Source organism: Pogona vitticeps, chromosome 1 (genome assembly GCF_051106095.1).
Source record: "Pogona vitticeps strain Pit_001003342236 chromosome 1, PviZW2.1, whole genome shotgun sequence".
In the NCBI taxonomy this organism is placed as follows: domain Eukaryota; kingdom Metazoa; phylum Chordata; class Lepidosauria; order Squamata; family Agamidae; genus Pogona; species Pogona vitticeps.
In genome coordinates this window covers 292,054,103-292,078,599 of record NC_135783.1, presented here as the reverse complement: position 1 = coordinate 292,078,599, position 24,497 = coordinate 292,054,103, and the positions used below count along the sequence as shown (strand labels likewise).

At 40.7% G+C, this 24,497-nt stretch overlaps 1 protein-coding gene and 1 non-coding gene across 11 annotated transcripts in view; both read left to right on the top strand.

The window, feature by feature from the left end:
- The window catches only part of CKAP5 (cytoskeleton associated protein 5), an 89,247-nt gene that overhangs the window by 62,000 nt on the left and 2,750 nt on the right, over window positions 1-24,497 (top strand). For 7 of the 10 annotated variants that reach the window (XM_078389753.1, XM_078389760.1, XM_078389757.1 and 4 more), the window contains 13 exons: window positions 1,083-1,276; window positions 5,800-5,972; window positions 6,205-6,228; window positions 8,069-8,242; window positions 10,919-11,039; window positions 12,769-12,948; window positions 15,095-15,282; window positions 19,573-19,648; window positions 20,083-20,271; window positions 20,361-20,498; window positions 21,144-21,227; window positions 21,598-21,757; window positions 23,722-23,876. In XM_078389753.1, the coding sequence (XP_078245879.1) occupies window positions 1,083-1,276; window positions 5,800-5,972; window positions 6,205-6,228; window positions 8,069-8,242; window positions 10,919-11,039; window positions 12,769-12,948; window positions 15,095-15,282; window positions 19,573-19,648; window positions 20,083-20,271; window positions 20,361-20,498; window positions 21,144-21,227; window positions 21,598-21,757; window positions 23,722-23,876 (1,856 nt within the window). The remainder of the gene's footprint in view (window positions 1-1,082; window positions 1,277-5,799; window positions 5,973-6,204; window positions 6,229-8,068; window positions 8,243-10,918; window positions 11,040-12,768; window positions 12,949-15,094; window positions 15,283-19,572; window positions 19,649-20,082; window positions 20,272-20,360; window positions 20,499-21,143; window positions 21,228-21,597; window positions 21,758-23,721; window positions 23,877-24,497) is intronic. The other 3 variants (XM_020799002.3, XM_020798976.3, XM_078389780.1) reach the window with 1 other exon arrangement.
- On the top strand, window positions 11,100-11,211 carry LOC140703637 (small nucleolar RNA SNORD67). The gene has a single exon (XR_012082939.1). It is a non-coding gene; the product is annotated as a small nucleolar RNA SNORD67 (small nucleolar RNA).

The window sequence follows — 24,497 nt, the reverse complement described above, 5'->3', positions numbered from 1 at the left end:
TCAGGATTACTTTTGCAAAAATTCCAGTATCTGGTAGCACTTGAAAGACTGACACATTATTATGTCCTAAGCTTTTGTGTATCAGAGTCCACTTCATCAAGTGTATTCTGCAGGTGTACAGCTTAAATGTTTGCAACTGAATTATTGTTAATAATAAATTGCTAAGCTAATTGTCACCTTAAAAATTATCTTTATACTATGATGATGAAACTGAATTTTCTAATTTGCTGTAATTCAATTATTGGTGGCTTTGGAAGCTTTTAAAGACTATTTGGGAGACTGACATGTTAATGAAGCACACGTATTGTAACAAACATGTCTCTGTTTATTGTGACACTATCCTGGAAACACCGTTAGTGCAGTGCTTATTTGAATTACTAGAAATCTTGCATAATTTTTCTTCTTGCCTCATATTGATAGGAAAGATTGCCCTCTTACTGTGATTCTGAGTGGGATGAAAACTCATGATAAAACTTGTTAGTCTAGAACAATGGTGGCGAACCTTTTTGGGCTCGTGTGACCAAATTTGGGGGGGGGGGGGTTAGCAGGTGGCGTGCTGCTGCGGGAACAGCGACAAAACAGGAAGTGGCAGTGGCGGAACCAGAAGTGGCAGCGGAAGGGGGAATCCCAGCACGGAGGTGCCTCGAGACCCCACTCTGGATCCACTGCCAGCACCAGCTGCTCCGGATCCGCCTGCTGAATTGCTAGCACCACGGCTGCAGCCGCCTTCTCAGGTTTGGCTGCGTGAGGGGAGGAAGTAGTGATCTGACAACTTATGGCTCGTGTGCTGGCAGAAAGGGCTTTGTGTGCCAGCTGTGGCACATGTGACATAAGTTCACCATCGCTGGTCTAGAAGCTGATGTAAGATCCCCCATTTCCTTAACTTAGTACTATGCTTTTCAGCATTCCTCAAAACTGATACTCTTGTTCTTAAAAATACATGGAAAATACAGAAGATTATTACAAAACAACTTATTGTTGACCATTTGGATATCAGTATACAGAAGTATTAATAGCCCTTTTTTCCTATATATTTTTGTGAATCTAATCTGTATTGCCTCTTGTTTTTATTATTTCTGTAGAGTGCTTGGAAGAGCTGGGATGTCTAGTTGAATCGTATGGCATGAATGTGTGTCAGCCAACCCCAGGCAAAGCCTTAAAGGAAATAGCAATTCACATTGGTGACAGAGACAATACTGTCAGAAATGCTGCTCTCAACACCATTGTAACAGTTTACAATGTGCATGGGGACCAGGTGTTCAAGCTGATTGGGAATGTGAGTAAGAGAAACAAGCTGGTGGTATTTAACATTTTTAGTTACTTTAAGGATAAAATGGATGGACCACTGTATTCCAGTGGTGTTTACCAGTTAAAATGAGGATGGAAAAGGTCTGCTTGAATTTTCAGAACAAATGTGTTGTAAGTTTCCCAGGGGATTGGGTGGGGATTAGCTTTTCCAAAAATGGCTACTCTGAGGTTCTTAGTTATTTAATTTTGATGCTTACTTGCAAAGAATTGTGGGAATAAGTACTGTACTGCTTTTGTTTTAGTCACCACATCTGTTTAAATAGCAAGATGGAAGACTGGTTTGGCATCTCTTTTATGAACTTTGGTACTCAAACAGGACTACCAGCCTATCAAAGGACTGGAGCAATTTTCTTTGTTTTAATTTGGTAAAGGGAGCTTTTCTTGGGGAGATTGCTCTTCCATTGTATCTGGAAAGCCAGTAATGTGCTGAAGTTTATTCCCTAGTACAGAAACAACCCACTTGCAATTTCATGCCTGCTTAATTGAGAGGCAGATTGTTCACACTTTGTTTCTTTGAGTTTTTGCTTCTGAGACAAGGGAGTAGTGGGAACACAATGTTGCAACCACAGTGTCTGGCTCCCAATTATAGGATAGCCCTTCCTTTCTCTGATGAAGTTTCTACATCTTACATTGGAACATAATGTTCCTCATAATTTCTGAATTGGGAAGAGGATGTGATGAACACTCGGAATGCACCAGCGGTGGGCATGCCCTGTCTAAAAAATAGTTAGCTTCAAAACTGCTTGCCAAAGAATTTGATTAGATAGTAATATTTGATTATTTATTTATTTAAAACATTTGTTCATTGTCTTTCTACCCAGAATGGCCCCCAAAGTTGCCTTCAACTGGATGGTTTCACCTGATATGCCTAGCTTTGAAGGCTTAGCTGAATGTGGGAAATTCAGAATATATGCTTACAGAAGCAGCATTGTAATTTTAATCAAATCTTAATTAAAATCCATAGTTAAATGGGAGTTCACTGATATCTCATACATATATATGAAAATAATGGTCAGATGTTTGCTGAATGGGTTCTGGGTACTTGATCTGAAAGGAAGAAGTTTCTCTAAAGTAGTTTGCAACCAGATATGCCAAATTAAGGTACAGTGGTGCCTCGACTTATGAATTTAATCCGTTCCAGAAGAACGGTCGTACAGTGGGGTCTTGACTTGAGAACTTAATCCGTATTGGAAGGCGGTTCTCAAGTCAAAAAGTCTGTAAGTCAAGTCTCCATTGACCTACAGAGCATTGAAAACCGATTAATCCCGTAACAGGCCGTTTTTGTTCCATTTTGGTTTTTTTCTGGTCTGTAAGTCAAATCTCAGTCTGCAAGTCAAACCTAAATTTTGCGGCCAGAGAAGTCTGTAACTCAAAAAGTCTGTAAGTCAAGCCATCTGTAAGTCAAGGGTCCACTGTAACTCGAAATGGTCATAAGTCAAAGCACCATTTCCCATTGAAATGCACTAAAACCCAATTACAGTAATCCATTCTGGCTGAAAAAAATATTTTTTAAAAAAAACCCACCACATAGCAAATATATGAAAATATATGAAAAAAATAATAAAAAACCACACACGCACACACATCAAGCCCCATTGGAATGCGATGGGGCTGGAAAATAAAAAACACCCACACACACACAGCCAGCCCCATCGGAATGCGATGGGGCTGGGGGGGGTCAAAAACACACACACACACAGCCAGCCCCATCGTGTTCCGATGGGCCTAAAAAAAACCCACCCAAAAACATCACAGCACAGAAATATAGCTCCCCCAAACCCAAACGCACCCTGCAAAACAAAGTAAATGTACCTACTCAGGAGCAGAAAGCAGCATCAGGCAGCCCGAAGCCTCCTCCAACTCACACACTCTAACCGTTGGGGCGAAAGAGCTACAAAGAAGCTCTTCGCCGACCAATGGTTAGTCCTATAATTTGAATTCCCTGCCTTTTTTCCCTGCCTCTTTTGTTTGCAACTCAAAGCTCCGGCCACAAGTTGAAGCAAAATTTTGTGGCTGGAGCTGGTTGCAACTCGAAATGGTCTTATGTTGGGATGGTCGTAAGTCGAGGCACCACTGTACTTGATTATGCTGCATTATTGCCTAGATCAAACTAGAGGTTGAAGCTCCAAGTTTTAAGAGTGAATATCTTTATTGCTAGGATCCACTAACCCATGATTATCCTCCCCCCTCTAACTAGGGCATTTAATTTGAACATTTAAACCTTTAAAATGTTTGCTTTAACTTTTTCTTCAGATGTGTCTGGTTGTTATCCAGTTTAATCATAATTCTTTCTATTAATATGAGAGAGAAATAATCTTGGTTTCCAGGGTTTAGGCAAAATCCTGGATAAGATCTCCTGTTTGGGCAGTAAGGAAATAGTTATATAGGTTATTGGAAAGTATTCTATCTTGTGAGTTGAAATTCAGTGGTGCCTCACTTCACGAGGATAATCCGTTCCGTTGAAATCGCTGTTAAGCGAAATCCTCATCAAGCGAAATTTAAAAACCCATTGAAATGCATTGAAAACCAGTTCAATGCGTTCCAGTGGGCTAAATACCTCAGCGTCCAGCGAAGATCCTCCATAGGGCAGCCATTTTCCGGTGCCTGTAAAGCGAGGAATCCGTCCTAAAGCACAGTGGGGAGCCATTTTGCACAGTGGGCGGCCATTTTAGAGCCGCCGATCAGCTGTTTTACAATCTTCATCTAGCAAAAAATCGGTTCCCGAAGCAGGGAACCGATCGTTAAGCGATTTTTCCCCATAGGAACATCGTTTTGCGATCACAATAGCGATCACTAAAACTTCATTGTAAAGCGGTTTCGTTGTTTAACGAGGTAATCGTTAAGTGAGGCACCACTGTAGAAGTACTGTATTAGAAAGTTCAATTTCTGGTAAAACGAGAAAATAACCCAATACATAGGTCTTTGAAGACCTAATCTTCTCAGGTATCTGATGTGGAATATAGACAGAGGACACGATTGCAAGATATAATGGCTGGCACAGTTTGTATCTGATACTATCACAATACCTGAAACAGAATGAAAAATATGCAAATCTTGACAGTTTACTTCATAAATTCATCTAGTACCTGACCATTGCTAACGAATTAGAAAGTACTTGAAAAAATACTTGAGCAGTGATTTTGTACTTTGTATATGGGCAGTGGGAAGGAACTGAAGCAGACATATCATGGACTCTTCCACTCATGTTAACTACTAATACTTTTCTATCTCCATTTGGACAGGGCAGTTTTGAATACAGTGGTGCCTCGCTTAACAAGCACACCGTTTAACGACGAATTCGCATAGCGATGCGTTTTTTGTGATCGCTAATGCGATCGCATTGCGATGTTTAGATAGGGTAAACATCGCATTGTGATGATCGGTAAGCGTTTCGCTTACCGATCTTCGCATTGTGATGTTTAGAAAACAGCTGATCGGCAGTTCCAAAATGGCCGCCGGATCAGCAAAATGGCCACCCGCAGCGTTTTCGCGCCCTGCCCTTGCTTACCGTGTGGCGAAAATGGTGGCCAGATTGAGGATTCCCCACATAGTGGTGAGTTTTTCCCCAATAGGAACGCATTAAACATAGTTTAATGTGTTCCTATGGGGTTCCCCCCCCGCATAGCGACGAATCCGGATAGCGACGTTAATCCTGGAACGGATTAACGTCGCTATGCAGGGTACCACTGTACCTCCTTCTGGGATGCACAGGGAATTGGAAAAAAAGTTCACATCTCCTCCAAATGATATGCTTTTAAGAATAAAATAACTATATCATGCCATGCTTTGTCATATAGTTGCCTGTAAGAAAATGGAAATTAATGTTCTTAAGGCTCCATTTTTTTCATATTGAAGGTTTGCAGCCTGAGCACATAATGAGGTGTAAATTATGTATTATCTATGGTTAGAAATATCATTAAACAAGTTAAACCCTTTGCGGAGAGAGAAGAGGATAGCTGAGGATAAATCTGAAAATCTAGTAAAAATATTAATCCTAGGTTTATTTAAGACTACAAAGAAATCAGGGAAAATAGAAGAGTCCCATTATGAACATTTTCTGAATGCAAGCTGAAGGAACATCCTGAAGAAAGTGCTCAATAGATTTGGTGTTTCATTAATTCAGAGTAGTAACTAATTCAGTAAGAGGACATTCTTTCTTGGAATGTAAATTGTAACTCAAAATTACTACCTCTCTAGCTCACTGAAATTACATTCCAAGCTGGACTGTGCACATGTTTTAGCACTGTGTAGGATGGCATAGGCATTTGATTTAATTAAACCCTAGACTCTGTCTATCTACTTTTCACACTTCAGGTTTAGAGAAGTCTTTATAAATTTAAACTTAAAACACATGCCAAGAACAGGAATAACTGAAGAGCCTGGGACTTTCTTTGGGTGATCTGTTCTAAACCTTTCAGAAAAAGTCAGCCCATTGGACCATTCTCACTGTCAAACTTCTCATGATACTGAAAAGTTGCTCTTCTTGTGCAGCTTTCTGAGAAGGACATGAGCATGTTGGAAGAACGAATAAAGAGGTCTGCTAAGAGGCCAAATACTGCTTTAGCAAGGCAGGTGGAGGAGAAACCACAGCGCATTCAGAATCCCAGTGTCAACACTAACATGCTCCGGAAGGGACCAGCTGAAGACATGTCTTCCAAGCTGAAGTATGTAATGTGGAAAATGCAAGTTTTCTTCAACACTTTCATACTGTGCTAAAAACATACCTTGCTGTTGCCTTGTGTTTGTCCTTTTTTTTAATCATCAGTGTCTGCATGTGTCACAAACTGCAAAAATATTTCAAAGCAAAATGTTTGAACCTTTCTTCATTTGTTTTGTCGTGTCTTGAATGCTTTCTAAATGGTATTGTGCCTTTTTTCACTGCTTCTCCATGGACAGAATTATGTATCGCACTTATAGGATGTAAGTACTGACTACTAAATCCTTGGTAGCAGGTCTCTTGAAACTTTCTCTTCATTTTTCCATGCTGTAATCCTAACTATATTTGGAAATAAGGCCCACTGGTTTCAGTGCAATAAAACCTAGTAAATGTGCTTAGGATCTGAAGTGTAGGGGCACAGAATTGGATTTGATTATAGGAGGCACAGCTTCAAGCTTTCTTCTCCGCTGTGAGCCTCCTTGTGTGGTTTTGGGCAGTTTGCTATCTCAGTCTCAGCTCTGTTTTTAGAATAGTTGTAATGGCCCGCTTTTTAGGGGTGGTGTGAAGGTTTAGGACAAAGGCATATATTTAGACAGCACTCTCAAATTAGAGGTTTATTGACCTGCTGACACTACTTACGTAGTTTCCTGGGTATTTCAAAGTCTGCCTACAGTTAGAAACAAAATAAAACAGGAGGGGGGTTTTACTGCAGCTTGATTTTGAACTATTCAGGAAACTGACAATCATTAGCCAGAATTGATACAACCCAAATCACTTACAACATCTCCAAGCAGGCTAGCAGCTAGAATATTTGGGGGTCTCAACTGATGCATTGCATCTGGCCTTGTATCTTAAGGTCAGAGTTGTTTTGAGATGGTGTCTGTCCACCAGTAAAATATATATTACTGAAGGAACTGACCTCTCTTAGCTCCCTTTCATGCCCTCCAAATTCAGTCTCAATGGCTGTGGCATGAAGTAATGGGGAGGATGGTGTTATGAGAGGAAGAGAAGTTCTGGTGTGTTAGTGCACGCCCACTTGGGCAGTGTTGGATGTTACCCAACAAGATATTAAAATGTGAATCTGAACTTGGAAGTCCTTTCTAGAAGCAGACTGTGCCCCATTGTACTCAATGCCATGTACTAATTATACATTCTAGAATGCCTATTTAGTAAGCCATCTTTAGCAAAATAGGCATTATGGAAAACCGAATGTAAAAAGTGTAAAACTCATCCACCAAAACTGTCTTGCAATGCTAGTTTGTTGGGAGCATATTTCCCTATGTGAAGAAACAAATGTGAACTGATTTCCTTATTTTCATTCATCAGTTTATTATAAAGCAGTACTGGATATCCTGCCTTGGGCTGTGAGGGGCAGCTAGCTGCTCCTTTGTAAGCTTTGCTTTAGAAGATGATGAGTAGCTGGGCCATTGTTTGGCAGGCTGGAAATTCCTTGGGTTTGTTGATTGTAGATATTGGTGCTCTCACTTCTTAATTACTGCATACGCACAGAATAACAGGTCACATGAGCATAGAAAGCTGCCTTATCCTGATTCAGATCATTAGCCCATCTAGCCTAGTATTGTCAACTTTGATTGTCAGTGGCTCTCCAGAGTTTTAGGCAGCATTGCTGTACCTAGAGATTCTGAGAGTTCCACATGGGAGCCCTCAGCATGCAAAGTATGTTCTCTCCCCCAGAATTGGAGCCCATCCTCCACAGAGCCTACCAAGCTTTAATTTGGTTTAATAACCAGACATTATTTGTGGTCACTACCAACTGCTATCATTCCACCCCTTTCTCAACTTCATGAAAGCTCAGAGGAGAGCAAGAGAAATTTTACCTTCTGGTTTCTTCATGAGCTGCAGAAAAACTTGTGAAGGAGGACTAGTTTATCTGATTTAGTGTTGACTTTGCACCTTCTCCAAAATCCTGGTACCTCATAACTATTGGAAAATCCCAGACTGCAGGGAGAGAAAGGATCATTCCCAAATCACATGCAGTTCATGGAGAATTCAGAATTAATCTTAAGTTGCGGGTGGATGAGGGGATCTAATCAATAGGTTTGTGGAACTTGGTAGTAAAAATGCTTTTCTTGGTTTCTGTAGCCAAGCCCGTAACATGAGTGGCCATCCAGAGACAACACATTCAGTTCCACGAGAGTTTCAGCTGGATTTAGACGAGATAGAAAATGATAATGGCACAGTGCGATGTGAAATGCCAGCACTTGTCCAACACAAACTGGATGACATCTTTGAACCAGTGTTAATCCCTGAACCCAAGTAAGTATAGAGGGAGCAGTAATAAGGAGTAAACCTTGGGGCTGATGTGAACACTTGTTTTATATCTTGCTCTTATTTTAGGCTGGGCAACTGAGGGGGTATCAGTCGTCTTTGCTAGTAGAAGTGGGAAAAGGGACTTCTGGGTTGCCATAAGTCATTCTTCAGAATTAAAAAAAAAGCCTATGCCTTGTTCTAAATTGGTGTGAGCTGCAGGGCTCTGGCAAGTACACAGACATGTCAGTTGGGGTGCATGCAATGCATGGGCTGCATGTTAGCAGCCCCTGTCTTACATAAAGGTGTTATTTGTATAAAATAAATGCATGTTTCTGTCTACTTTAGCTGCAGGAGTGATGTTCAAAATGTGGAAGCATTGTGTGTTAAACGTAAAAAACAAAGGCTATCAAAACTGCCAAACTTCATATATCTGCTTGTACATGCAGTCTGCTTTGCCTTAAATTGGGGTGACCAAGATTATATTGCCAGCATCTGGGGGATGGGCCAGCCTTCCATGTCAAGCTGAAATTGAGCAGGAGGTCATTTCTTCTTTCATAAAAAGTCAGCTTCATTTGGAGGGACTTGTATTGTAGAAAGAAGGTGTAGACCTTATTTTAGAAGAGAATCACACACTGTACAGGTGCCATTCTGAAGGGGCTTTGTGGCTACAAACAACCTTTGGAGGCCGCATGCAGCTGATGGGCTGTGTAATTCCTATCTCTGTCCAAATTATATGTATTTCCCTATATCAGTGAAGGCAAACCTTTTTCGGCTCAAGTGCCCAAAATGAGGGGGTGGGGAAGAAACCAGTGGCTGCCATGCCGCCCGGAAGACCAAAACCGGAACAGGAAGTGGCAAGTTTCAGGGGGAATCATGGGGACGGAGAGGAAGTTAAAGGACCCAGAACAGGAAGAGAAAGGGGGAACCCCAGCTGCAGCCACTTCAAAAGGTTTGTTGTGTGCCAGAAGAAAGAGCTACGCGTACCAGCAGTGGCACGCGTGCCAGAAGTTTGCCATCACTGCCTATATGAACAGTGGCCTACATATTCTTTTAAATCTGTGGATGTTTCATTTCTTAAAAGCGATACATTCACAGTTATTAAACATGTCATATTTGCATACTAATACCATTTGAACATTGCAGCATGTGAATGGACAAATAATATGGATATTCCTGAATGAAGTCATGTTTTCAGTCTTCATTGATTTAAGAGAGGGAGATGGTTAGGGAAACTGTCTCTTTTGTAAACAGTACCACTGAAATTTGCAAAAGGCTGACCAAGAATTCTAGCACATGGATTTGCTATTTATTATTAATTTAAAATAAGTATATCCTGCTCTTCTTCTCAGGAGAATCAAAGACAGTGTACTGTATTAAAACAAACAATATTAAAATAGAAAGCCAATAAATTGATACAGTATTAAAATACTAAATGGATATCAGATTTAAAACTAGAAGACAAAAACGGTTTAAAGTCATTCTAAAATAGCATTAAAATAATTACAAAGAGATAATAGCCCTGTTTTGACATACCTCCTCTTAGATGGCAAGTTATTGATAGAAAGCATCCCTGCAGAGAATCCCAGCCTGACCTCCCATGGGAGGAAGCTTCACAGCTTGAGAGTCACATAACAGAAAAGACCCTCTCTTGTCTCCGCACCAGATGTTCCTGTGGGGGTGGTGAGAGCAAGAGAATGTCCTCCACTGATTTTAAAAATCGGCCAAGTTTATAAAGGGAGCTGTAGATTTTTAGAAAGCTTGGGACCACATTGTTTAGGGTTTTATAGGTCAAAAACAGCACTTTGGATTTTGTCTTTCTACCATCTAATTCCAATCTCTGTGTATGCCCTTCCAAGTCACTTGTTCTGTGCCAAAAAAGCTGAATGTTTTCTGAAGATGAAAAAGGCAACTATATCAAAAGTTCACCTACAATGCTACAGAAAGATTGTGGTTTTGTGGTTTATTTTGGCAGACATGCATAGGATTTAATGTATTCGCGAAGGCTTTCATGGCCGGGATCTAATGGTTGTTGTGGGTTTTTTGGGCTTCTTGGCCATGTTCTGAAGGTGGTTTTTCCTAACGTTTCGCCAGTCTCTGTGGCCGGCATCTTCAGAGGCCAAGAAGCCCGAAAAACCCACAACAACTATGTATAGGATTATTTAAGAGAGGTCTATAATACTTATATTCCCCACATACAGAGTCCAGAATCTTATTGACATTTTACATACATGTAAACAAAGTGGCACATATTGTTGCAATATATTACCATTAATTTGTGAGGTGTCAAATGCATTTCTGGTTGTACTCTGTTCTCAAATGAGTATGTGATTGGGAAGACAATTAGCATCTTGTTAATAAACAACACTTTGCTACTGTGACTTAAGCATGCATAAATTGCTAATATGATTCTGGTCAGAATGGGGTAAGATTACTGCTTCTAATATGACCTTGGTATATTAGTTGAGGTGTTCAGTTGTGTAATTAACATATGTACATTGCCACAAAAATTCTGGACAATGCTGCTTTTACTGAAAAATGTGGGAAGTGAGGCTTTGATCTGAAATGTCTAAAGATGATTTTATAGCTACTAAATTGTTAACATTTTGAATTGAGTTTGGATTTGATAGATGTGACTGTTAAAGCTGCTTCAGCCTTAAATTTATATATTCTTTCTCCACTAAGGATCCGTGCTGTGTCTCCACACTTTGATGATATGCACAGTAACACAGCATCCACCATCAATTTTGTAATTTCCCAGGTAGCTAGTGGTGATATCAGTACTAGCATCCAAGCTCTTGCACAGGTAAGTGGGCAGCCTTCTGGTTCACAACTGCATAACACTGATAAGATTTGGCATGTAAACAGCGAGACTGATGAGTTGCACGTTTGGTGGCACTAAGTGTCAGGTGATACAAGTGCCTTCCAGAACCTCCCTGTTGACAAAGCCCGAGTGCACAGGGGCCATCTGATTCGCTGCAGTCAGGAGCAAGGGAAGATAAGAAAATGTTTAGCCCTGGTGCAAACACACACTTTCTCCAAGGGCGACTTTTGCTTGTCACCTTTCCTCCTTCCTTTCAAAAATAACCTCTGCCAGCTAAAACTAATCAGTATTTCTTTACCAGTGATAGGATAAAAATCAAACTGCAGGCGGATTTTTTTTTTTTTTTTTTTTTGGCTAAAATAGTGTCTCCTTTTCTTTTGTGTTTTATTTCTCATTCTCTATTATGTAATAATGGGGTTTGGATTAACCAGTTTATAAAATCTAATACCCATCTCTTTATTGTCAGAATCCTGGTATGAGGCAAAGTAGCAATCATTTCCTCCCTTGCTGTCCAAATAGATAATTGTTACCTGTCAACTTTTCCAGCCTTTTTAGGGCAATAACCAAAATAAAGCAAGAGGCAAACATGTTGTGGCACCTTGAACAGTAACTGTTGTATTTTAATATGAGCTTTCATGGATCAAGTTTGCTTTCTCAGGTTTGATTCACAAAAGCTCACATTAAAATATAGCAGCTAGTTTTTAAAGATCCCACAGTAGTTTTGTCTGGATTTTGTTTGTTTTTTGTTCATTTTTAAAAACTGATACACTAGCACAGACTAACATGGCTATTCCCCCCCCCCCAAAAAAAACTTACAACTTTAAGGCAAGTCATCCATCCGAGTGAAGAATAGGTATGATGTCCTTTTCTTTTTCCTGGCTTTGTGCTGATAATGAACCAAAACATCAGAAAAAGAAAATGAATCCCTTATTCTTGAGACAGTTTGTTTCCCCAGGACTGTCCTGTCCAAAGTGACTGTGATAAGGTTCACGAAGGAGGGCTAAAAGAAATGCAGAAGCAGCCAAGGGTCAGCCCTGCAAACCTCTTCCCAAAGAAATCCTTAACAAAAAGAGGAAGCACTATCATGATGTGAGTGCTGAGTTAATTGTAATGAGCTTTCTCCCTGTGAACATGACACCAAACCAATCAGTTTAATCCTATTTTTCTCCTGTGGGAAAGAGTTAAACCCAATAGTAGTTACTTGCTAGAGAAGAGTACATAAAAATATACCAGCAAGACATATCTGGAAAACAGTTCCTTTTCCAACAGTGGGGAAGGACATCCTTACTTTGAAAATAATTCCCACTGGGTGTTTGTGTTACACCTATGTGATACCTTGCAATTTTAGGTGAGTTAAGTTCAGTTGGATAGTTACATGCTGTGTGGTGGAATTACAAAGCCATGTTCATGAATGAAGAAAATGAAATAGAAGCAACTGTAGAATTACAAAATAGATTCCTAATTAAAATCCTGTACCGTTATTTCTCTCATTACTGGTGGCTGGGCTTGCATGTGATGTTTCTGTTGTGCTTAGGCTCTAATGTCCGAAGTTGTGTTTTCTCTAAGAAGATGAGAGGTTTGTGCCAATGAGCAATAGGAGAGCGGAAAATATACAGTATGGAAAAAAAGTTGATCTATATGGAAAACAAGTTGGTAGCAATATTTTAGATGCTAATATTTAAAGAAAACTAAATATTGAGTCTCTTTGCAGATTGATGAAGTTCTGAGACAAGAGGACAAAGCAGAAGCTATGTCTGGCCACATTGATCAGTTCCTAATAGCTACATTCATGCAGCTCCGGCTGATTTACAATACTCACATGGCTGATGAGAAACTGGACAAGGATGAGATAGTCAAATTGTACAGCTGCATAATTGGAAACATGATTTCGGTAAGACTTTTGATGAAATAGACAGGAAGCTTCAGTTACTAAATGTGATTAACTAATTTATCCTACCTTTAGTCAATTTGTTGTTGCTTATATTACCTGTTGATTCTTCTATCAGAGGTCTTTCAGTACTGCTGTGTATACACTTTTTATGTTTGCATAAAACTTTGCTTAATGTATACTACAGTAGAATAAAATAGAAGTGTGTTCAAAGTTATGAAGAAGAGATCACACGTGAACATTTACATCTTTCTTGGATTCATTATCACAGCTAGCCTGAGCATGTGTGTGATATAATAGATACCATATTTGCCGGTGTATAAGGCGACTGGGTGTATAAGACGGCCCCCCAACATTCCCACTCAGAATGTAGAGTTTGTTATATACTTGCTGTATAAGACTGCCCCCTCTTCCGCATGCGTGATTCTGCTTTGGCTGCATCATGGGGAGAGTTCCTTTTGCCCCTTTTGGTTCCTTTTTGGAGGCGGCAGCCATTTTGGAGAGGCAGCAGCCATGTGGTTGCATCTCAAAATGGCTGCCGCCTCTCTGCTGTTCCGACAGTCAGCTGTTCGGCGCTAGAGTCAGGCTGTTCCCAGGCTAGGAGCAGAGCTCTACTGGGTCTTACTACCAGGTAAGTGACTTCACTGGGAGAGAGGGAGGGTTTGATAGACATGCACCCGGCGTACAAGACGACCCCCCCAACTTGGAGGCATGTATTTCAGGGCCAAAAAGTCATCTTGTACACCGGCAAATACGGTACCTGTAACTTGTAGATGGCACCAATTTTAGTATGTTCTTTGACAGTTCAAGAGCACATTGGAGAAGAATTTGTATGCACAAAATATTCTTTCTGCCCTCTGTATGCTGTTTTGGCTCTGGAGAATTAGCATATTGGCACAATCTGTTTCCGTAGACGCTGTTGTTCTTCAGCAGCCACAGTGGCTTTTTCATAGGCATATGGGAACTGTTTGACATGCTAAACTGTGTTCCCTCCCCAGCTTTTAAGATATTATGAAGCTAAGCAGTTCGGCATGTTGACTTTTCAAATAAGAATACTTGTATTTTTGAGAGTTATGAGACCTGCAGTCAGAACGCAATGTGCAGGGTTGTAAAATTATTCTGACTGTCAGTAAGGAAACTGTAAATTTTTTATCTCCGTTATAAAAACGAAATTGTCCAAGCAGGAATCAAGTACAGTTGTGTCAAAATATGTGGATGGACTGGCGAAAATCCAAAGGTCCAGTGGAACCAGGGGTAGGGGGCAAACCCTTCTGCATCTTTTAGCCACCTATGCATCCCCAAACTTTCTGTAGAAGGCTAAAAAATCTATAGAACTGGGGTTCATATGTCCCAAGGAGCATAGGGAAGGGGGAAAGAACATTCTACTAGTGGAACATAGGATTTTGCCTATAGTCAGGTGTTCTTGAGGAAAGGAGAGCCTTGCTAAATGGGGTATAATCAGTCTTTATTACTTTGTGAAACTTTCCAGTATTAAATGCCAGCCAATCTCACTTTTTTCTACAACTTGAATAGTTATCCAAATATGATTATGGTAAGTAGGAGGCAGAGGAACATGTGAAAGGGAGGCCAACTGTACATACGTACGCTCAAATGGAGGGAGATGGGTATTGGCTGCCCTAACATATTGTACTTTCTTTAGTAGCGTGATATAATTGCTGTGGTGAATATAAGAATGAGTTGAATCTCCTTTTATTTCAAAAACAGAATAAATCCTCCACATTTTCTCCCCATCTCTGAGAGAAATATGATTTATCTACACAAAAGCATGCAGTGGTATAATACTATATTCACCAAGGGATAAAATTGCAGAAGGATCTCAACCCTTCTATAGCTCTGTTTTCTAATTCATAAAAATCTGCAATATGACATCTTTCTTCTTGAAACATTGCTAGCAGTTAGAAATTTAGTTCTGGAGGGGTAATCTAGATCACTGGTTCTTAACCTTGGGTTACTCAGGAGTTTTGGACTGCAACTCCCAGAAGCCTTCACCACCAGCTGTCCTAACTGGGGTTTCTGGGAGTTGCAGTTCAAAAGCATCCGAGTAACAAAGGTTAAGAACCACTGATCTAGATTACACTGTTTTATTCTGAAGAAGGCCTGATACTTAACCATTTAATTCCATTGGCAGCTGTTCCAAATTGAAAGCTTGGCCAGGGAGGCCTCTGCAGGAGTTCTGAAGGACTTGATGCATGGCCTCATTACCTTAATGCTGGATTCAAGAGTTGAAGACCTAGAGGAAGGCCAGCAAGTTATCAGATCTGTTAACCTACTCGTGGTAAAAGTTCTGGAGAAATCTGACCAGACCAACATTTTGAGGTAAATAGAGCCATGCTGAGATCAAAGATCCAACAAGACCTTCCTTTCATGTTTAGAATCTTCTGCCACAAGACTAACCATTTGTAAAAGCTGAGCACCTGATTACGATAGATTGTTGGTCTCCTGGTAAGTAATTTCACCACCAGGTCTTACTGCAGGGTAGATGTTCTTTTGATTTCTGCAATGTCAGACTAAGGCAAACTAGACTGAGCAGTCTTTTCAGGTTTGGAGGTGACGGGTCAGTAGAGTTGGTCCTACCACAAGGTAAGATGAATATTTTGTTTCAAGTGGCAGATCAAGAAAAATGAGAGAATGTGATGAAATGAGTGTGTACTCCTCCCTGAACTGGCAGCCACCTTTTGCCATAATTGCAGCCCACGTGGGTTCACCCCATTTCCATCCCCTGCCTGCCTTAGCTCTCAAGCAAATGAGGCACTTGAGAACAGAGATCAGTGTTGTTGTTGTTTAGTCCTTAAGTCGTATCTGACTCTTCATGACCCCATAGATCAGAGCACGCCAGGCCCTCCTGTCTTCCACTGCCTCCCAGATTTTGGTCAGATTCATGTTGGTAGCTGTGATGACACTGTCCAAACATCTCATCCTCTGTTGTCCCCTTCTCTGCTTGCCTTCACACTATCCCAACATCAGGGTCTTTTCCAAGGAGTCTTTTCTTCTCATGAAATATCTAAAGTATTGAAGCCTCAGCTTCAGGATCTGTCCTTCTAGTGAGCACTCAGGGTTGATTTCCTTCAGAATGGATAGCTTTGTTCTGCTTGCAGTCCAGGGAACTCTCAAGAGTCTCCTCCAGTACCACAATTCAAAAGCATCAATTCCTCAGCAGCCCACCTTCTTGATGGTCCAGCTCTCACTTCCATACATTGCTACTGGAAAAGCCATAGCTTGGACTATGCGGACCTTTGTCGTCAAGGTGATGTCTCTGCTGTCTATGTTTGTCATCACTTTCCTCCCAAGAAGCAGGTGTCTTTTAATTTCGTGGCTGCTATCACCATCTTCAGTGATCACGGAGCCCAAGAAAGTAAAATCTGTCACTGCCTCCATATCTTCCCCTTTGATTTGCCAGGAGGTGATGGGACTAGTGGCCATGATCTTAATTTTTTTATGTTGAGCTTCAGACCATTTTTTGCACTCTCCTCTTTCACCCTCATTAAGAGATTCTTTAATACCTCCTCACTTTCTGCCCTCTTGTCTCTCGTTGCTGTTCTTTGGAAGTCTGCATTCCATTTTCTGTAACTTTCCCTATCTCCCTTGCTTTTTGTTTCCCTTCTCTGCTCTTTTTAAGGCCTCGTTGGACAGCCACTTTGCTTTCTTGCATTTCCTTTTCTTTCGGAGGGTTTTTGTTGCTGCCTCCTATACAATGTTACGAGCCTCCATCCATAGTTCTTCAGGCACTCTGTCCACCAAATCTTGTTCCTTAAATCTGTTCTTTACTTCCACTGTCTATTCATAAGGGATTTGGTTTAGATTCTACCTGACTAGCCCAGGAGTTTTTCCTACTTTCTTCAGTTTAAGTTTGAATTTTGCGATAAGAAGCTGATGATCAGAGCCACAATCAGCTCCAGGTCTTATTTTTGCTGACTGTATAGAGCTTTTCCATCATTGGCTGCAGAGAATATAATCAATCTGATTTCGGTATTGCCCATCTGTTGATGTCCATATGTAGTGTTGTCTCTTACGTTCAAAAAGAGTGTTTGTGATGAGCAACTTGTTCTCTTGACCAAACTCTATTAGCCCTTGCCCTGCTTCATTTTGAACTCCAAGGCCAAACTTACCTGTTGTTCCTTTTATCTCTTGACTCCCTACTTTAGCATTCCAGTCCCCTGTTATGAGAAGAACATCTTTCTTTGGTATCAGTTCTAGAAGGTGTTGTAAGTCTTCATAGAATTGATCAATTTCAGCCTCTTCAGCATCGGTGGTTGGTGCATAAACTTGGATTACTGTGATGTTCAAAGGTCTGCCTTAGATTTGTATTAAAATCATTCTATCATTTTTTGAGATTTTATCCCAGTACAGCTTTTCCCACTCTTTTATTGACTATGAGGGCTACTCCATTTCTTCTACAGGATTCTTGCCCACAATAGTAGATATGATAATCGTCTGAATTGAATTTGCCCATTCCCGTCCATTTTAGTTCACTGATGCCCAGGATGTCAATGTCTATTCTTGCCATCTCCTGTTTGATCACATCCAGCTTACCAAGGTTCATAGATCTTCATTCCAGGTTCCTATGCAGTATTTTTCTTTACAGCATCGGACTTTACTTCCAGGCGCGTCCGCAGCTGAGCATCCTTTCGGTTTTGGCCCAACCACTTCATTAGCTCTGGAGCTACTTGTCCTTGTCCTCTGCTCTTCCTCAGTAGCATGTTGGATGTCTTCCGACCTGAGGGGCTCATCTTCCAGCATCATATCTTTTAGCCTTTTGTTTCTGTCCATGGGGTTTTCTGGGCAGAGATATTGGAGTGGCTTGCCAGTTCCTGCTCCAGGTGGATTCCATTTAGTCCGAACTCTCCACTATGATCTGTCTGTCTTGGGTGTCCCTGCACGGCATAGCCCATAGCTTCTCTGAATTACTCAAGGCCTTTCGCCACAACAAGGCAGCAATCCGTGAAGGGGAGAGATCAGTGTAGCAGTCATTAAACCTTCCGTGGACAAAATGCAGCTCTGGGGCCAAATGTGGCCCTCCACCATGGCTGTTTTGGTGTCTCCCAGTTGTCAAACTTCGCACCCACCACCTGCCTAAAATAATTTTTCTTAGCTAAAGAAAGTGAATTGCTGCACTTGAAAACTTCAAGGGCAGTGGTTCATCTTTTAAGTAGGTTGCAGCCTCTCTTTCGCCACCATGCAGTGTGTAACACCAAGATATAGCTGTTTGTTAAAATCTTAATTGGATTCATGGCCACTTCTGGTTTTGTTCTTCTGTTTTTCATGGTCGAGGGGTCCAGGAAGCATACAATTTACCCACCCACACTGTACTTTGCAGGAAGCTTTCCATGAATCTTCTTTCAGGCATGCATTTTTTGTTGTCAGTCATTCTGCCAAGTATGTGTTTGTTTCTTCAGGAAGCAGCTAAAAAGAACAGATACACTTGTGCTCGCACACACATACACACATGGTTTTCTGGTGAAAAATAAGTTTAAGTCAGTATGGTTATCTTTTGTCTGTGGAAACAAGTGTAAAACATTAGCTGTTGAACAATTTAGACTCCCCATCATGAGCTATGATGTTTGTAGCTCTGAGAACATAATTAAACAGTTACTCTCTCTTGAAAGTGCAGAAATCTTCATAAGGCAGAAGTATTAATGTGTGGAATGTTGAACTGGCAGATGTTCTAATTGTCCAAAAGATATCTAATATCATGACTTTCTTAAAACCAGGGATAAGAGGCTGATTTCTCCATTTGACAAGGTCTGTGCTCTTTTGGGAACAAATTGCTTGATATTATTCAGAAATGGCTGTTTAATTTTGCTCTATATTTGTAATAGCAGCTCAAATGACAGTACTTTACAACTGATGTGGTCTTATACACTGTGGAATAAACAGCCAATACACTTTTGAAAAGGGACTTCCTCTCTGCAGAGGGTGCAGCATACTTTCCTTCCTCACTGTGGTATAATAGCATAGTCTGTTCTGATAAGCTTGCATTTTACTTTTGAAGATCAGATATTCTTCTTTCAAGAGACTGCAGATTTGGCCAAATAATTCTTGGAGACTTGTAAGAATTAGTAGTGGGGTACAACAAACATAGCTTTGAAGCATTATTTCAACTCTTGGGTCTGAAATCCTTTTCTGAATGTTTAATGTTCAAATGTTATCAATTTGCAGGTGGAATACATGCTTTAAAAGAATGTTGCAGTCTGTGCATTTAAAGTGGTTTTATGTTTGGATATGACTTAATTTTTTTTGTAATAATATATCCTATCCAAAATATGTTTTAATTTATGTATGATGTGAGAGAAAGAATAACATATGTTGTAGGATGTGTGTGAGTGATTATGTGTAAGAGAAACTTGGGTGATGCCATTTTCTTATCCGCCTTAGGCAGCATAAAATCTTTGCTCACCCTGACAAAGGAAGCTTGTTCTTCACATCTGTCCATGGTAGAGTATAAATCTGTAAACTTGTCACAGTTTCTGTGTGAAATGACCAAGTAGATAAGCTCATTCTTGACATCTTAATTGTAGTGTGCAAGACATACATCATAGTGTGAGAAAAGTTGAATCAGCTCTGTGTGATCCTGTGTATATGTAATACTATTGTACTTACTTTGTGTAGTGCCCTGCTTGTTCTACTCCAGGACAGTCTGTTAGCAACTGCAAGCTCCCCCAAGTTCTCAGAACTTGTAATGAAGGTGAGTATATCTAATTGGGTCTCGTATAATAAATGTCGCATTCCATCATGCGTTACCAGGAGAAATTTACTGTATTTTCTATACAATAAATTGTATTCCTACTGTATACCTTATCTTGTTGTAGTGTAAATTCTTTTCTTTTTCCTTCTTTTCAAAAACATGCCCATTGGCTGTCTTGGAAAAGCCTTCAACATATTGAATTTGTTATGGGTCAGTGTGTTTTTCTAAACAAACAGCAACTTAAACATCTCTTAGTTAGATACTATTTTTTTCTTAACACCTAACAAAACTGTTCATTGTGAAGGGATAATTATTACCTATCACTTGACTCAGGAAGCACTGTCATGTTCAACACAGATAATTTTAGCTTTGTGGACACAGTTGGTTTGTCTTGGGTGGCTGATTTCTTTTATAAAAACTTTCCCTACCCCCAGTGTTTATGGAGAATGGTAAGACTTCTTCCTGAAACAATCAACACTATCAACCTGGATCGAATCATGTTGGACATCCACACCTTTATGAAAGTGTTTCCCAAGGAGAAATTAAAGCAGTGCAAGAGTGAATTCCCAATACGAACGCTGAAGACTTTGATTCACACCTTGTGTAAGCTCAAGGGACCCAAGGTGAGAGGTGACAGCTTCTCTGCAGCCTCTGTATTGCCGTGCAGAATATTGTAAGGTTTCTTTCTAAAATTTATCAACATTTTTCTTAGATCTTAGATCATCTAACAATGATAGATAACAAGAATGAGTCAGAGTTGGAAGCTCACCTGTGCAGAGTAATGAAACACTCCTTGGACCAAACTGGAAGTAAATCTGATAAAGGCTCAGAAAAAGGAGCTTCTCGCATAGTAAGTATTCCATATTTTTAAACTGAAAGAAAGTGGCCCTCAGCTGAGAATCTGGTCAGTTTATGGAGTACAGTAGGAATCCTTCTGAATTGTAATTGGTATGTGTCTTGTCTTATTGTGGACCATGCAGAAGGCTGAATCAGCTCTCTTGTGTGGTAGCTGAAACATAGCACTGAGCCAAGCACATAAAGGGAGTCCATGTTTGTAAAGATGCCATTGTCCTTGATCTGATAACACCCCAGACCATGTATAACATGGAACGAAAATATTTTTCTTTATTCTGCATTGTCTCATCCAGTATCTGTTGCCTCTTCAGCTATAACCTGCCAATGTGTCGTTCTGCATGATGGTGTTGACAGCTATTACTATTTGTAGCAATGCACTAGAACAACTTCTGACAAGAGATACAGTGCATATCATACCTAGCAGATGAAAATGGCTATTATTTGATTTCTTTCCCAATGTGTTACTCCTCCATCCGCTATTTTTCTTAGACCAGCAGGTATTGCCATGGCTGTTCTTGCTCTTGCATATGTTTTAAGATCGCTGATGTGTTCTCTTATTATGTTTACTCTCTTGCTTTGGCTACTTAAATTTCCACTTATTTGAGGAGTTTTATTACTACGCTTCTGCTTCCTTTTATAGGAGGAAAAGCCACCAAAGGCCAAAGTGAATGATATTCTAGCAGAGATATTTAAGAAGATTGGATCTAAAGAAAACACAAAAGAGGTAAGGGCTTTCCCACCATGAGAGATGGGTGAGAAACCAGTAGCAACAAGTTTTTATGCATGCATTCTCTTGGTGAGGGCTGTATCTCAGCAGAAGAACAAATGGATTGCAAGTAGAGAGTTCCACATTCAGTTCCTGCCATCTCTAAGCAGAGCTAGGCAAAATCCCTGTCTGAAACCCAGGGGAGCCACTGCCAGTCAGTGTACAGTATAGGGCTAGATAGCCCAATGAAGTGATTTGGTATGAGACAGCTTCCTGTGCAAATATGGGTCTGCACCTCCACAGAATCAGTTTGGCCACGTCCTGGGGCTTGAAGGCCTAAATGTTGGCCTTTTATGACATTTGATTGACTGGAGTTTTCTTTCTGCAGGGTCTAGCAGAGCTGTATGAATATAAAAAGAAGTATTCTGATGCAGACATTGAGCCATTCCTAAAAAACTCATCACAGTTCTTTCAGAGCTATGTAGAACGAGGTCTCCGGCTGATTGAAATGGAAAGAGAAGGCAAAGGACGCATTCCTTCCTCTACAGGTAACTTCATAGCAGTTGCAGTGTGGAGTGTTCTAATAGATGTATTAGACTGCTTCTAAGTACCGTAGTGTCTGTAGGTGGCTTCAGAAATATTACACCAGTTCTTTATAAAAGGGACCAGAATGGTGATATGATTTGTATAGACTTAAAATTAAGAGGCAATTGTGTAATATTATCTCACTGGGCATAATCTAATAACTCTCTGTCATATAAAACAAGTGAATCCAGTCTCATCTCCAGTTCATGTTTCAGATCAGTAAGATTTACCTTCCACATTATAATTTCCAAAAAAGTAGTGCATTGTCAACATTAAAGTTGGTGGGGGATGAAAAGGCAAAATGTGGTGCTTTAAAGACTCACAGATTTACAGTATTTCAGTTTGAACTTGCATGCAACAAAAAAAAGTGGATATGCATCTGTGAAAGCTCACATTGAAGAAAGTGTTAGTCTTTAAAGTGCCACAATACTCTGAAACTAGCAACAGCCTGGGTGATGGGTCATTTGTGATTTGCTTTTCTTTGTTTCATTTCCATGTGTCACACAAGGAGGGTTGGACTCATGCTTTTTTCTCCCAGGAAAATACTGGCTAAAACATGTAGTCTGCAAAACGGCACATGTTGAAAACAGCCTGATGTGCTTACTACATATAGTACAGCAGTAGACATATTAACTCATACATAATGTAAATATCTGTCAAGACCTCTGAATTGAGAAGGACTCATTTGGACATTTGAATGCTACAGATCTATCAGAACAGGCTTTGTTTTGTACACTGCTGAAAGGAAAGGACAACAGTAGCTCCAGATCTCATGGAAGCAATCCATGCTATGGCTCTTTCCCATGCCAGTGCTGCTCCAGTTTTAGGAAGGGAAATACTTGCAAAGGGAGGAGTGGCACAGCAGACTCATCCCATATAGTACAGGATTTTTGAAATTCCCTTAAGAGTGTTGGAAAGAGTGGCATCTCAGCAGCTCTTAAACCAGACAGATTCTGAGAAATATCACACCCTTTGATTGCTGTAAGAGATCCTTTTCTGCCGGCAGCTGATGTCACAGAGGGAAAGAAAATTCTGGTTTTGCTTGTGAGGAGCCCTGTAATAGCAGGAATAACAAGTTGCAGCTAGGAAACAGAAGGCATGGCATTAGCTTTAGTTAAGTTACAACTTCAGCTGATGTCATATAGATATGCTTTAGCAACTAGGTGGAAAACTGATACAAGTCGGTGGTAATTATAAAAAGTTACTTACAAACTGCTGGAAGTAATGGAGTTGGAAAGGGCCTCTAAAGCCATCGAGTCCAACCCCCAACTCAAGGCAAGAAACCAAATCAAAGTGCATCTGACAGAAGGTGGTCCAGTTTTTTCTTGAAGGCCTCCAGTGTTGGAGCGCTCACCACCTCCCCTTGAGGTTATGGGTTCCATTGTCCTACTGCTCTAACAGTTAAGAAGTTAAAATCTGCCTTATCCTATCTGTACGAGGCACATTTTCCCATTATAACTAGACACTGAAGTTCTGTCCCGGGTAGGTGGGGCTCGTCAGCCTTGAAAGGCAGCCCAGCTAAGAGAAGGAAAACTCGGATTTCAAACCTCCACTGCCTTGTGGCTATATCCACTGATGGAAAAGGTTTCAGGAGTAAACCTCGAGGCAAAATCCAGAGCGGGAGTCCCGGAGGCAGTTCGTGTCGTTCTGGCAACTCCTAAAACGTTGCTGGAACCAGTTGTATTGGCTCTTGCATTTCCATTGGACTATTTCAGCGACGTGGAAAGGGGGGATTTGCTGCTTGGGTAACAGCCTATCCTCCATATTATTTTACCCAGGCTTCGTGCTCTGGAGAGGACGCTCCAGTTTCGCATACAGTGTCGAAGTCCTCCATACAGAGCACGTTACCATAGTCTCTTGAGACTGAAGGATGCCTATGATGATGATTGCTGTTTGTTTGGACTCATTTTGTGTTTTCATTTTTCAGGGGTTTCTCCACAGATGGAAGTACAATGTATTCCCACTCCCACCAATACAGTCTCCTCATCTATAGGAAATTCAAATGGGGAAGAGGTGGGACCTTCTGTTTACTTAGAAAGGCTAAAAATCCTCCGACAGCGATGTGGCCTTGATAATGCAAAGGTATTAAATAGATTTATGTATACAATGATGTCTCTTTGGTGTTTCAAATTCTCTCTAGTCATTTATGCTCATAGCATGTTTGCTTTTGTGGTGGAAGTATCTGTGCATCTTTACTACCAAAATGCTTGGCTTTTGCTTACATTTGGGGGGGCGGGGACAGAGACTTCAGAACATGGCCTGTCCACTTCAGAAGTGACATAGAGATTAGGAAAGACAAGGCACAAGTGACATGACTTAACGTGCTGCTTTTTCACTTCTTGCATGGTAGCACAGAAGTGGAAGGGTGTTGCTGATCTCACCTGCCATGAAATCATAAGCCCCCCTCTCCAGTCCCCTGGACACTGCTGGGCAATTTCAGTACCTGAACGCTTAACTCAACAGTTCATACTACTTTTCTTGCTTGTTTTTGACCATGGACTAGTTCTTGAGGAAAAGGCCAGACGTGAGATTGCTTGAGAAGATGACTGAATTATGGCAGAAACTCCAGCACAAGGATAGGAAATGTGTGGATCTCAAATGTTATTGTATCTCACCTTTTCTCAGCCTGAGCCCACAAGCCACTGGGGAGGGCATATTGGGAATTGCACTCCAACAACATTGGGATGGCCACACATTCCTCAG